This window comes from Nannospalax galili, unplaced genomic scaffold (assembly GCF_000622305.1).
Source record: "Nannospalax galili isolate Female #2095 unplaced genomic scaffold, S.galili_v1.0 scaffold66, whole genome shotgun sequence".
NCBI lineage: Eukaryota > Metazoa > Chordata > Mammalia > Rodentia > Spalacidae > Nannospalax > Nannospalax galili.
In genome coordinates this window covers 3,859,284-3,874,143 of record NW_008356058.1, presented here as the reverse complement: position 1 = coordinate 3,874,143, position 14,860 = coordinate 3,859,284, and the positions used below count along the sequence as shown (strand labels likewise).

Sequence of the window (14,860 nt, the reverse complement as noted above, 5' to 3'; positions counted from 1 at the left end):
GAGAGGAGAGGAGAGGAGAGGAGAGGAGAGGAGAGGAGAGAGGAGAAGCAGGAAAGTGTTTTCAGCCACCACACAGTAGTTTCCTCTTTGGCTGTGGTTTTGCTTTGCAGGTTTCAATTACCCATGACCAACTGCAGTATTAAACAGCAAATGAAAAGTTCCATAAGTAAACGGTAAGTTTTAAGTTGTGCAGGAATTTAGTGTGAGGGGTAATCCGATGAAATCATCCTGCTCAGCCCAAACTAGAGTTATCTTTTTGTCCGGGGTGTCTGCTCTGTAGACACAGCCTGCCTGTCAGTCACTTAGCACCCTTCTCAGTTTCAGACATACTGAGGACTGCCCTGCTTGGGGTCAAGTGGCCCTTACTTTACTTAAAATTGCCCAAAGCATAAGGTTAGACATTCTGGCAAGTTTATAACAGTATAGTGCTAAAACTGTTCCATTTTATAAGCTGTTATTGCTAATGCCTTACTGGGTCCCATTTATATAAACATTACTTAAGCATCTTCAAATGGGAAAAACGTAATATGTAGGTTACTCTTATCTGTGGTTTCAGGTATCTGCTATTAAGGGTCTTGGAACATATCCCCAGTGACAAGAGGGACTATTATGTATTTAATGAGGATGGACTGCATATTTAAATTGATCAGTTTTTATTATGCATATTTTACACAATAAAAAAGTAAAAAAAAGCATGCTATACCAGATGCAAGCTTGGTTACACTCTTGCCATGCCTCAGAATGCTTCCCAGAAGTACCTTCCCTGCTGCCCCTACCACTTACTCTACTGAACCACCCCAGTAAGGCCACCTTCCCTGGGAAAACCTAGGCTAGGCACTTCCAAGCTTCCCATTTCTTTCATCGTTAGCGCTGCCTGATTTAGTGATAAAGAGATAGGACACTCGGTTACATCGAACTTACAATGAAGACATTTAAATAAACAGGCAATAGTTCTGTAAATATAAGTATGGCTCATGTGATATTGGGGTATATTTATACTAAAAGTTTTTCCTGCTTATCCAACCTTTAAATCAACCTCAATATCCCTTGTTTCATCTGGCAGTTCATTTTGACTTACATTGCTACCAGTGTTCCAAACCATTAACGCACAAGCATTTTTTAATCAATGTACTCATTTTTACTCATGTACAAAGTTCCCAGTGTCATTTTTTGTGGTTTAACATAAGCATCTGGGTTAATTATTCCCATTTGTGTTTATTACTTTCAATTATAAGATGTTAAAATTTTCATTTTAATACATTTGTTTTGAACAGTAAATGTGATTGGTAGCAGAAGGCAGTAGCTTATACTGCTTATACTTACACGAAATTCTCCTGTCCTATCCAGGACCTATCCATGTGTACTATGCGCTGTGCCTCACCGAGTCACTGGGCTGTTGGGACTCTGAGAGATGCATGTTTCAATTACCCAGACATCCTATCTACCCACGTCCTGTATGGAGTAATATGAATCACCTCACCCAGTCTGTCCTTTCAGCACTGGCTGAGACCACACGGGCATGACTAATTCTTTGGAAAGTATTATAAGTCCCACCTATTCTAAAGTCAGATCACAGACTGTACAGAGAAGTGTGTGTGTGCCCTTGTGTTGAGAGGAACTGAGAGCTTACCTAGGATTGCCTACTACCTAGAAGACAGGAAGGAGAGGATAAAAAACTTTTTGCTTTTACCTGGAGTGGCACCACCCTGGACATCAGGTGGTCAAAGTAAAGGTCCACTGCTTCAGTGAAGCCCTTGTAAGTTGTTCTCAGTTTCATGCCAGGGTCTTGGAGAAGCCAGCTTGGAGACAGAAGTGAGGAAGGGAGGCATTAGTATCAGAGTCTGTGGGTTTGCCATAGGCAGGCTGACAAGCAGGGAGAAGGAAGCAGCTTCAGAAAGCTCAGGAATGAGTCGAGAGAGTAGGTCAAGCCAAGGTCCATCCCCACCCCACCACCTCCACTCGGCTAGAAAGTTAGGAAGCTATGTACACAATCCAAGACTAGCACACCACAGTGTCAGCCAGCACCCTGAATGCCCTGGGAAGCACATTTCCAACTCCATGGCTATCTCTGCCTGGCAGAGTGAGAAAAGTTAAGACTCAGTTTTCAAGCATTTATGTACAACTTTCTTACAAAAGGGTCAAGCCAAAAGCAGCCTGGCCTCAATGGTGAGGACCAGGCTGGCTGACCTATGCAGTAATACTCTGCCCCAAGGTGGGGTTGGGGTGGGGATCAAAAGGGCTAGGAATCATTGGCGCTGGAGAAGATCAGATTCAACCTCCCAGAATCCCTCAGAAAAAAAAAAAATGGGCCCAGGCTGTGAGACCCCAACAGAAGGACTCATTCTCATAAGCCTGGGTCCTGCAGTCTGCCACCAGGGTAGCAGAAGGAGGGCAAACAAGTCTTCCGTGTCATCTGCTAATTCGTGGAAGAGCCCAATTCACTAATTTCGGGAACAACTCAGGGGCTAGTTCTGAAGCATAAGTCAAAGTGTGTCCCTCTCAAACCAAGTTCTGGGAAACACAGTTTCTAACAGAGGCTCTGAGGCCTCCCTATCCTCATTCAGAAGCCCTTAAAAGTTTCATACTGCATCAGGGAATGTGGGTTGATAATGAAAGGCTAGATGGAGGCTCCTCTGGCCTGACCTGCACATCCCAACCATTAAACAGACCAAGCTTCTCGCTGCACTGGGACCCTACCCTCCTTGGATGCCCCCTGTCATGAATAGGCAGGTGCCCCCCATAGGAAGGTTGGGATCTGAGAGTCCCCACTGCTTCTAAGTTAAGACTATTAAACCCTGTTGTCCTCCTGTGCCCAGCTCCAGCTGAGCCCAAGAAAATTGCTGACAGTAACAAATATTTCTAATCCGGGGGGAAGGGGGGGGCAGCTCTGTCTCTGTTCACAACCCTGTCCAGGACACTGTGCCAGCTCAGAAAAGTGATCCTGAGTACTGGAAAGATGGAGACAGGATGTGCCTCTGATTAAGGAAAGGCCATGCTGGAAACAGAGACAAAATAAGGCCTGGGCTCAGCTCAGTACTTGTGCTGTGGGGAGAGAGTTCCCCAGGAGACTTCAAAACCAACAGGCTCAGCCTTCTTTCCTCTGGGGACAGCACAGGTAGGTGGAGCCTGGGTCTAAGCACATGTGATGGTGTGAGGCTAGGGACCACTACCTCTGTTAAGAAGGGATTCATTTTGCTAAAAATGAAGGCAATCATAATAAGGATGAGGAATGACAGTGGACCCAGCTGATACCTGTCTAGACTTCGCTGTAAGTGCACATCACCCAGTACCCTGACCTTGGTGGAAACTGCACTCAGCAAGAACAGACTCGAGAGACTTAAAAACAAAACCACAACACCAGCAGTAACACTTAGATTTCAAAAAAATGATGCGTCAAATCTCTAAGAAACAGACAGGGCAGACTTGTTTTGTCCCATTTTGCAGTCAATAAAAGTAAGGCCCAGAGCAGAGGGGTGGCCTGCCTGGGCCCCACTCCACAGTGTGGCCTAGAAGAATGAAATGCCAGCCCTCCTGCTGTTGTCACCTGCCACATAGAAAGATCCCTGCAGATTTGACAAAAGGAGTAATTTCAGAATCATTCCAAATGATCCCATGTGGGTGACACCTGTTCTAGAAGGGAAAGTTTGCACAGAATAAAAACTACCTTAAAAACAAAACTAAACCAACACCTGTGAGCCTCATGAACTGGCATCCAGCTACTTTGGGCCACTATGGAGCCACTCACAACCCTACTCACCTGGGCAGGCCTCCGAGGTCAACCTCACTACAGATGTAGGGCCCTGGTCGCAGAATCACCCACAGCCCAATCTTTGCAGCCAACAGAACAAAGGCCCTAGGGAAGGAAAGAATGTCAGCCCCTCTCCCTGAGGTCTGGTGTGGGGGGGGGGCGGGTATGAAAGGAACCCCAGGCACCACTGAGTATAAGGCTACCCCACTTCTCCCTCCCCTTCCTCTCTCAACCAACAGCCCTGGGGTGAGGGACACTTGGCCCCAGCCCTGTACAACAGGGAATTCCTGTACCAGGCTGGGAGCCAGAGGCCCTAGGAGCTGGGTGTGCACTGGCTCCTATCATGAAAACCATCCACACAGTCCCATTGGGGGTGTCAGACAGGGTACAGGGATTTTTTCTCCAACAACAGTCTTGCTAACCCAGAATCAACCCCAATCCCAGCCCAGGTATATGGATTCTACTTCAAAGTCTGGCAGCACCTGGGGTCTTGCCCCTTTGGGCTGCAGTGGAAAAGAGAGGTCAGAGCTATAGACTGAGTCCCATGGGTGAAAGATCACATTTGGGGAACATCCAGACCCTGGGTACAGAGCTGGTCTCAGCATCCTAAGAACAAAGCTCCAGACTGTCTGTTTCTCAGAGTAAAGCAAAGACATGGCATCTGAGGGCTCTTCATCAGTCCCAAACAATCTCCTTTCAGCCTCCCATCCCAGACCATGTACAAAAGCAGCACAACCACATACTCCAGATCCAGGTTTCCAGAGAAATCAAATTTGCCTCGTTCTGGCTCATGGAGATTCCATGGAACATAGCTGTAATAGAAAAGATAATTACAGAGAATTTGTTCATGATGCTTATTCTATAATAGCTGAAGATGCACTTCTCAGTGACTTCAGAAATCAGAGATCAGATGTAGAAAGTTCTGGGAAGAATAGCTCATCTCCTTAGGACAGGGACAGAAAGCCAAGTAGTCTTGGGTAAAGTATGGAATGAAAGGTTGGGCTCTGTGACCCCAGGTCAGCATACACCACAGCATTCCTATGACCGTCAGGAGTCTACAAACTTGTCCACATTTTTCTCAATTGTGCTGTCATAGCTCTTTAAAAAACTATCTTCAAAGCCAATTCATAAACCACCAAGAAATCCCATCTCCTTGATTTGTAATCACATATTTTTGCCTGAAAATGGGGTATTACAGCCTAATAATCTTTATTTCATAGAACTAGTACAAAGTATATGTTAGTAATATTGAAAAAAATATTCATGAAAAGATTGAGACTATTCACACTGGGCCTACTTTTAAGAATATTTGTATATTCAGCATTTCATCTTAAGCCTGCCACACGCCAGTCATCGGGCTGGATGCAGGAATGACGGTCACAGTAATCCAAAGATCATTCCAGAAGTTGCTGAACTGCTGCTGGCAGGCAGCTGCCTCACTAAACTCATCTAAGATTCATATTTGAGGTGGGGAGACTTTTGTGTACAAAAGTTACTTGTGAAGGTAGGCGAAGTGGTGCACACCTGCAATGCCAAGACTTACTAGTCTGAGGCAGGACAATCAAGAATTTGAGGCCAGCCTGGGCTGTACAGTTTAAGACCCTGCCTCAAAAACAGAAAAATGCAGTATCCTTATAAAAAGAGACCAGGAGTGAAGACCCACAGTGGAAAAGCCATGGAAGGACACGGGAGATGATACTTCTGCACAGGCCAGGGGGCCCCAGGAGAAACCAAACTTGAGGATACCTTCACTTTAGGTCACTAGCCTCCAGAGCTGTGAAAAAGCAAGTTTCTTTATTCAAGCCACAAGATGAAATGAATCACCTTCCACATCCATCTCTCTCTCTCTCTCTCTCTCTCTCTCTCTCTCTCTCTCTCTCCTCCTACTTGGTTATATGTCTTCTTGACCATCAGTGGGGAGTTCTGTAGGACTCTGCAAATCTAAGCACACAGCTTGAGCTCACTCTCTGTCTTATAGCTTTCCTCCTACAAACACCAGGAGTCCCTTTTGGGTAGTCAGGGTTTGTGGAGGGATCAGGGCATAACACTTACGTGGTAAGGGTATTCAAGCCACAGGCTTTCATTTTGAGCAGGCGATCCCTCCAGTATTCCTTGGGTACACGGAAATAATGTATGGATCCCCCAAAGATCCAGAAAGTGGAGTCCTCCAGCATAAAGTTGGAGCCTTTTGCTTGCAGACCCAGGTGTCGATGTTGAAGCCATGATGGGATCAGTGTGCTCCAGTTCAACCTGGAAGAAAGATTAAAGGCCCTCATGCAGCCTTGGTGCTCTCCACAGCAGTGAGCAAGGGGACAGAGATGCGCTATGCTTCCTTGTCTCCTTCACGGATCCGCTGCCTTTCTCTCTTTGCCTGCTTCCCACCTTCCCACTTAGCCAAACCTTGGAAGGTGACTTTCTTCAGCACTATTTCCTGGGCTGGGCCCCACTGCAGGGGAAGAGCAAGCTGATGCTGCAGTCAGGAACAAGACAGACACAATGCTCAACATGAAGACGGGTGTGCTAAAAGGAAAGAGGATGAGGCAGGGTCATGCTACATGAGGAGGGGATTGACTCTCTAGTGTCACAGACTCAGGAACAGCTGTAGCTCACAGTCTGTACCATTGCCAAGTGTCCCAAGCCATTGGACTAAACATTAAAGCAACAACTACCAGAAACAGTACCTCAGAGCCCCCTCATGGTCACGACTGTCCACCTTGGGACACAGATACCTGGAAAGAGGCATCTGGGTTAAACAACATCCATTCATTGACCAGACATCTAATTCTTATTTTCTGGCAATCAAGTACCAGCCAAGAGTTAACACAGGTTCCCATCAGGAAAGGCTGTTCAGCAGCCGTGGTCTATGATAAAAGCACCTGTCAGCATCTCAGTGGTTGGCTGGCCAATGGGCGCCTTCAACTTGCCCCATGTGGCTCAATGTTTCTAAGATTCTCTCTTTTCACCTAGGCTCCTGAAGGCCACAAGAGAAAACTGAGAAAAGCGGGTTAGGATTGTTGGAGATAGAAAACAAGAACATGAATAAACCTGAAGCAAAACCAAGTTTTTGCTGGTGCCTTTTTCATTATAGCTCCTGCCACTAGAGGGCACATTACAAGGCAGGGCTCCCCTGCAGAAAACAGTTCCCTGAATTCAGGAGGAACTATAGTCCTAACAGCCCCAGAGTGTGGAGAGTGAATGGTCATCACTGCCTACCTGGGAATTTTCTATGGCCATTTATGGGCAATAAAATTTACTTTTACCTTGCTTCTCACAGCTCCTAGCCTCCAAGCGCACACTGAGAGCACAGGACTACATTTCTGCTAGGTCATCCTTGGATAACCTGGGATCTAATGTTCCCCCCATCCCTCAAAGAGAAAAGTTCCATGGTCCAGCTAGTGACTTGCAAATGACATGTGAGGACTCAGTTCGAGAGGACCACCCACATTGGTGGATGAAAACAGTAACAGCATCTGGAAGTGGAAGGTCTCTGTGTGAGGCCTCAGGTAGTGTTGTCACTCTAGGTTAACGACACCAGGTCTGTGGATGAGTTTCTTTGTTTGTGAAATGGTGACTGATGTCTGTCCCTACCTCTCAAAGGTCACTGAGAGGGTCAGGAAGTAATAAAGTGTTCTATGGTGTGCAGTGAAGGAGTCTTATCACTGTTGGAAAACAACTAATGTCATCATGCTTGCATGGCACAAAGAATATTTTCAGCGGGTTTTATGTCCTTAATACGAAATAATCCCAGTGCCACCATTTCCCTATTTTAGTAGATAATACTGTACACACTAAATTTTGTGCCAGGCTATTTTATTACACTTTACTATTTTACACTGATGAATCTGTTCAGTGAGATCCTAACAGACCAACAGAACGCTTCAGCAAGCATTTAACCAACTCCAATCACAAGCCAGACCCAGCCTTCTGCCTGTCTTCGCAAGGCCTGCAAGCTGAAAAGGTTTTCACATTTTAAAGTGATTGAAAAGAATCAAAAGAATAATGTTTTGAGATACATAAGAAATAAGGTGAATGTCACATTTCAGTGCTTATACTGCCATATACACTATCTATCGATGGCTGCTCCAGGGTACAGATAAATAGCTGCTGTGGGTACTTCATGGCCCACACAATTAGAAACATTTACTATTTGGCCCTTTTCAGGAAATCATAAAAATCCCTGTCCTAGTAGATGAGCCCTGGGTTACTCAAATGAGGCCCCAGGGTTTGGACTGGGCTCCTGGCAGGGTTTTTCTCTTACCATCTTGTTCTTAGCTGGCTCTTTTCCTTGGTTATATAAAGCCCTGGACAATTTTGGCTTTCCAGTGTTTCTCACATCTCCAAGGAATGTTTGCCTTTCTTAGTTTGAGAACATCTCCCCCAAAGAATACACTCTGCCTTCATGTCTGAAGCAGTCACCAGCCTCACACAGCCCCTGCCTTCACACACACACACACACACACACACACACACACACACACATTCGCACCTGCTGGGTTCGCTCATCCTACTCTGAGTAAGAACTAGATGGAGAGATTCTTAAAAGCGGTGGCATGTTGCTTGTCTGATGATGAAAATACACACATGCACATACAGCCTCATTATTTTTAAAGGCAATTATAATGCAATTTAGTGATTACCCTATAAGGGAGCAATATTGTTCTCCAGGCAGAGAGAATTTGCAAAAAAAAAAATCTCTAAATACTGACCAAAGTACACTTCACTGATTCTAACTTCTGTTTATGGGGGCAAAGGCCTCCCCGTTCTGTTACATGCAGAAATAGAGACAGGCTGGAGGCAGGCTCTGTGACCCTCATGCCTTGCCATTAATAAACACTCCTATCTGGACCTCTGTTGGTGACCAATGTAGACTGACTTCTCCAAGTGTGATTGCAGACAGCATCTTCATCCACAGCTTTCCAGAAATGAAGAAACCTGAGACATACTGAATCAAAATCCACTTTATTCAGATCCCAAGGTCTAGGGTCTGGAGAGATGGCTCAGCAGTTAAGAGCACTGGCTGCTCTCACAAAGGACTGGGGTTTGGTTCCCAGCACCCACATGGCAGCTAACAACCATCCATAACTCCAGTTCCAGGGGATCCAATACCCTTTTCTGGTCTTTCAGGCATTACACAAGACAGGTACACTGACATATGTGCAGGCAAAACAAGTTTTTTAATTAAAAAAAAGAAGAGAAATGCCTGTCTATACAGATATAGATAGATGATAGATAGAAAGATGATAGATAGATATAGATAGATAGATAGATGATAGATAGATAGATGATAGATAGATAGAAGATAGATAGATAGATGATAGATAGATAGTCTCACTCACACACATACACAAATATGCAAATACATATATCTTCACAAACATGCAGAAATTGAACAATACACTCTTAACCAGTAAGTGAGTCAAGGAAAAAAGAAAATCTCAAAATCCGAAAATGTTTCGAGACAAATGACAAACCACAACATATCAAATGCATAGCTCTTGCCCCCACCTTTCCTGGATTCCAAACTCCCACACCTAATTAATGGCTTAACAGCTTTATTGGAATATGTAGCAAGCACATAAAAGATTTTTTATTTCTCCTCAGACTCTCTCTCTCTCTCTCTCCTCTCTCTCCCCTTCCCTCCCTCCCTCCTTCCCTCTCTCTCCCTCTCTGTCATGTCAGTGAATGGAACTTGTATGGTGACAGATCTTTGAGTCATCTTTGACCCCTCTTTGCTTCTTTATGTCCCATCACTTTTTGGACAAACAAACAAAAAAAAAAACACCTCAGTGCTTATCAAGAGGCAGAAATAAATATTACAAAAAATGAGCAAGCAAACATCTAGTTGTTATCAAATCCCAAATTCTGAAAAATTAGATTGTTTTCTTTCTGAAGATTTTCTGGTAGTCTACTAAATAGAATGTCAGTGCTTTAATCAAAAGGATGAATTAAGTGAGAAAATGAGAATGATAAATGTTGGGTTTCTCTAGAGAATTCACTGTGAGAAAATGAGATGATGCAAATGAGACTTTCATGTACCAAAGGACAAAGCTCCGTGCAAATAATTATTAACACGAATCATCATCATTTATACAATGATCATCATATTAAGAATAACCCCATAATTTCCTGAGTAATTAACTCAGTAATAATAAAATAAAGGAAATACTAACTGCATGGTTCTGGCTGCCTAATTTAAAGGTCAGAGGGGTTTCACTCCTAAGTTAGGTTTGTTGCCAAGGAGCTAACTGAACCCTGGGGAAAACAGTGTGTTTCTGTTGTTTTCCTTAGTGAGCAATTCATTCATGATAAAATGTTCTTGGATGAAATCAGGGGCACCTGTCATCTTTGAAACTGGGCGCTTACATTAACACTGGAACTTGTTGCTTTGTATTTTGGCTTTTTTTAGGGGATCAACTTGGCCAGAAGGCCCTGGGTTCTGCCCTGAAGTCTTTGTCATATTCTGTTCTGCCACCTAGAAAAGGGGGTAGCCTTGATAAGTCTAGGCAAGAGTCCTAGACAAAACTATGTATGTCTGGATTCCTGATGAGGCCTTGAACAATAAGCCCCATACAACCCACCCCACCAATGGTTAAGTAGAAATACAGCATTCACTATCCTGTTGTGGGCTACGCAAGCTATAAACACAGAAACAGATTAGACTGGAATGAACCCGAGAACATGAAGTAGGCCCTGTGAAAACATCTCATCAGGCTTTGCCTCATAAGGGAGTAGGGTAAAAGGTGAAGCTTCCGGGTGCTTTGTCGCTAATCACTGAGGTGGAACATGAGGACAGTGATTATAGAGCAGACTCCAGCAGGCAGGATGTTCCTGGGCATGATAAAAAGTGTGTGGGTGTGGGGGGGAAAGCACAGAGCAGCAGGTGACAGGTTACCACCTCCTTCATTTTGAATGAGCCCATGAATGGATTCTCAAGTGTTAAAGGGAAGCTGGGGAGAGAGAAGACCAGATCCTGCCACTTCCTTGAACAAGATCCTTGAATGGTATATGCTAATCAAGACAATTTTTGAGTGCCTCTTGCCATGCCAGACGGTCTGCCTGGATCAGCTGCAGATCCTGTAAACAGTACTGGGTTTCTGGGGAACTGGGAAGCCTCACTCAGGTCACAGTCACCTCCTTCGGGTATCTGTTTACCACAGCTTGACCAGATCCAAATGGGCCAGGTTCTCCCAAGCAGATGCAGCACAGACCTTACCAGGAATGGCTGAAGCTGGATGATCAGAGGTAGAGTCCTGTAGCAAGCTGGGTGCCTGTGGCAGCAGCCTAGAATAACAGTCCTTCCATTCCCTGAACTCAAGTCCTTGCTGATCTCAAGGGTTGATTGTTTTGGTAATATATATAACATGTACTTGGCTGTCTGAGATGAGAACTTACAAGTTCAATTTCCAGATGCACCATGAGCCTACTAGGGACTCCTGAAGAAAAGATTCAAGTGAATGTGGGTAGCAACCAAGAAAACACTCACTGTCTCATTCATCCCAGTGGCCAGGGACCACGATTTTGCATGGCAGGTACATTCAACTGCCCCAAAAGCCTCATTACACATAGAAATTTCCTCCCATAGGCTTAGAATATGAACTTCCATTACTCTCAAGATTCTGGTTCAGTTACAGGATCCCATCAAGTGCAATTTCCTGGGATGGCCTTCTCCTTTACTAGACATTTGGGAATACTTCATTTTCCACTCTTGTTCTCTCTGCCTTCAGCAATGGAACTTGGAAGTCTGAGGAAGGAATTAACTATTCATTCTTTGGCTCAGGCCTGGTCTTTAAGGCCTCTACTTCAAAATATTGATACTTGGGCCAATCTTTGGGTCCCAAGAACCACAGCCCAAGGGAAACAGAACTCAGTCCCTGTGTCTGACTCAGCTTCTTGGATATATACTTAGTAAAGTCAAATGTTTTGGGCTCTTACTTTGCTGGAAGATGCATCAAACACCCCCCAAAGGACTTGGACTTTTCCAATTTGCCACCCACTACCTATATTCTACAGAGACACAAGGTCCACGGCTCTACTGCAATCCTCGAATCTCTGTCTTTCCCTCTGAAAAGAATCATGCCTGCTGCCTGAATTCCAAGTGTCTGCTTACCTGGCCCTAAAACGGTACTTGGTTCAGAGGGCAACATTTTCTAAGTGCTGTAAGAAGTATATAAATGCAGAAGTGTGTATTAGACTAATACCTTGAAACCCAGAAGTAAAATAACAAAAATCCTTTCAGTAACTTGCCACATAACAAGAGTCACAACTACAGGGTCTTCTGTGATATGGTACCTTCACTATGGCAAAAATTTCCAATGATACCTTCATAAATTAATGAATTATTACATCTCAGCCTAGAGAGACGTGAAAATTGTAAGACTCTTGGTCCTTAATAATAGGCCTATGATCTTGATGATGTTTGGAGAGGACCATTAGAATGACCTCCTGATATAAAAACAGAACAGTACAACTGTGTTAAATATTTTCTTAAATCTATCTTTTGGGACTTGTGGCACAAAGGTATGGAAGAGACACACTAAGTTTTACAAGACCTCAAGAATCTATACTGTCCTATGCACAAATTAAATAGAATTTTTCCCTTAGCCTAAGGAGCTGAGCTCCAAATTTCCAAATTTCCATTACACTGAGCCAGCAGAAATGGAGTATGCTGTTTTGGAAGTATCTACCAAGATTTAAAATGAGTATGTGCTATGGTCAGCATTTCTACTTACAGAAGTCCGTTCTATATTCATTGCAACTTTGTTTACTTAATAGATAAAAGACTGCAAACAATCAATGCCCATCAATAGAGGAATACTTAAATAAATCATGTGTCTAATGGACCAACAGGACTGGGGTACAGCTATCTTCTTGTATATGTACACACTCCATCTAAAAGAGTCTATCATCAGTGACACTCTAGTGGGAAGGAGGGGAAGAGGAAGCTAGAATTAAGAGGAGTTTCCTTTCACTAGGTCCCCTTTATCCTCTGACTGTCCATTTATCACATACAAATTAAATGCTTAAAACATTTATTTTTCTTGAAAGGGGAAACACTAGTTTTGTGCTGAGTGTCAATAGTCCTGAGTATCAGCTGAGTCTCCCTCAGGTAGACACCAGTCTGGAAGTACTTGCTTCCTTACTGTGAGTCTTGAAAACTATCCCTGCCCTTTAATCCCAGGAATAGGCCCACACAAGGGGAACTCTTTTTTTCAACATGGGCTTTAATATCCAGAGCAATAGATTTAAGCAAATCCATTATGAAATGGGTTGAGTAGAAGGAGCAAATATCTTCACATCCTATGGACTCTGCCTTTGCTAGAGATGACAGGATAGGAAGGTGGACCTCTGTTGTTTTGTCAAAGGCTAAATGCTTGCATTTTCTTTACGACTTATTTGACCTAAGGCCCCTTTGGCCAACTTTATGATATACCTGCTGCCAATTGGATGCAGTTCTTTGCTCTCAATTTTCTGGGTATGCCTGGCCCTTAAGTCACCAGTTCACCAAAAATGTCAATGTTAAAAAAAGAACACTGGCCTCATTTCCACAAAAATCACAATGCCAGCTCTGCCTTGCCAACATAGCATAATTTAGACATCTTACCTCTCCTGCACTATGAGCCACTGGCCAGGTAGCTTTGCTTTACCACCTGTATGAGACAGGTGATTGCCTGCCCAGAGACACTTCCCAGGTGCTGAAAACTTCATCACTAGAAGATGAAAGGGACAGCACTCAAAGAGTTTGAACATTCCAGGGTCTATGACTCAGGCCTCAAGCCGGGGAGAGTCCTGGAATAAGCAAAGCTCATAAAATCAATAACCTCACAGAAGCCTATAGAAGGCAGGTTAATTTGAATTTTTTTTAAATCATGGCTAAGTTATCTACTTTTACCAAGGAAGAGTTTGACAGGAAAACCAGGGCCTAGAATTCAGGTAATAGTAGTGCAGGAATAGTAAGGGACACAGAACTGAGAGAAAAATGAACATATCTTTCAGAAACATGATCCTGACTACCTTACTGGAGGCTTTCCTCTTTTCTTTCTCTCTCCCTCAACTTTTGCCAGTGAAAATTTCAGGCCTGAGAAAATTGCAGAGCTGACTGAATTATTGCTCAGTGATGCATATATGGGAAAAGGTCACAATCGGAACCAGGCCTTGATCATATCAAGGAGGCATTCTTGTGTTCATCGAGTAGAAGAAGGAAAGAGGAAGAAGGGCAATTAGCTCAAAGACATGGCTCACACTGGTACCATATGCTACAGCTCTCAAAATAATACACTAAATGAAATTAGCCAAGCCAAAAAGCATACATTATAGGCAATATATGGTGGCAGAAAACAACCAACCCAGTTACTAGGTACTAGAGAGCAAGAAGTCAGAGCGATGGGTACAAGGGGTTATAAGAAAATTCAAGGAGGAGGAGGGTGGACATTTCCATTAAGTTTAATCGTAGTGGTGTTTTCCCCAGGTTATCTACATCAAAGCTTATCAACTATGTAGGTATCTTCTAAGAAAAGTCATTGCTTGAAGCCAAAGCAACAAAGGTTGAAATCCTCCCCAGAAGTCAATCTGATCCTCTTGTTTCTTAGATATGATATAATCAAACAGCTATCATTGACAGTGAACCAACTAAGAAAAGACTGAAAAAGAAAAGGCAATGTTGCAGCCAAACAACTTACCCCCAAATACCCTTCCAAATACCTGCCTGCTCGGGTCCAGGAAAATGGCTGGTCCTGACAGCCAGGCCTTGATAGAGATGTGAACACAGTAGTCAGTTTCCATGTGACCTATATTCCACTGGCCACACCAACATTCCCCAACAACAGCTGGGCAAGGCCTCTGCCACCCACTCAGTTAATGATGTAGTCAAAGCTAGGGTAAGCTAGGAAGAGAAACAGAGTCTGTTTTCCTCTGGCCTCCAGAACTATTAGAGCAGCTCACAATCACTGGTATCCAGTAAAAGTTGGATAGAGGAACTGGGTAGAAACACCTATGATAGGACAGTAAAAAAGATGCCAAAGAGACACGAATTCTAAAGAATTCCAAGATGGCCCTAACCTTAGATCAGAGCTTCTCCAGCATCTGCCTTTCTTACCTGCTAAGAAAGAAAAGGTT

General features: G+C 43.8%; 1 protein-coding gene across 6 annotated transcripts in view; it reads right to left on the bottom strand.

Annotated features, from left to right (window-relative positions):
- Window positions 1–14,860, bottom strand: part of LOC103750907 (beta-galactosidase-1-like protein 2) — a 42,603-nt gene that overhangs the window by 25,939 nt on the left and 1,804 nt on the right. For all 6 annotated transcript variants that reach the window (XR_001872934.2, XR_001872935.1, XM_008854192.2 and 3 more), the window contains exons 2-5: window positions 5,801–5,998; window positions 4,492–4,560; window positions 3,758–3,853; window positions 1,691–1,799 (exon numbers count right to left, since the gene is read on the bottom strand). Coding sequence is in view for 4 of the 6 variants with exons in the window: in XM_008854192.2 (XP_008852414.1) it covers window positions 1,691–1,799; window positions 3,758–3,853; window positions 4,492–4,560; window positions 5,801–5,998 (472 nt within the window). In the remaining 2 variants the exon portion in view is untranslated. The remainder of the gene's footprint in view (window positions 1–1,690; window positions 1,800–3,757; window positions 3,854–4,491; window positions 4,561–5,800; window positions 5,999–14,860) is intronic.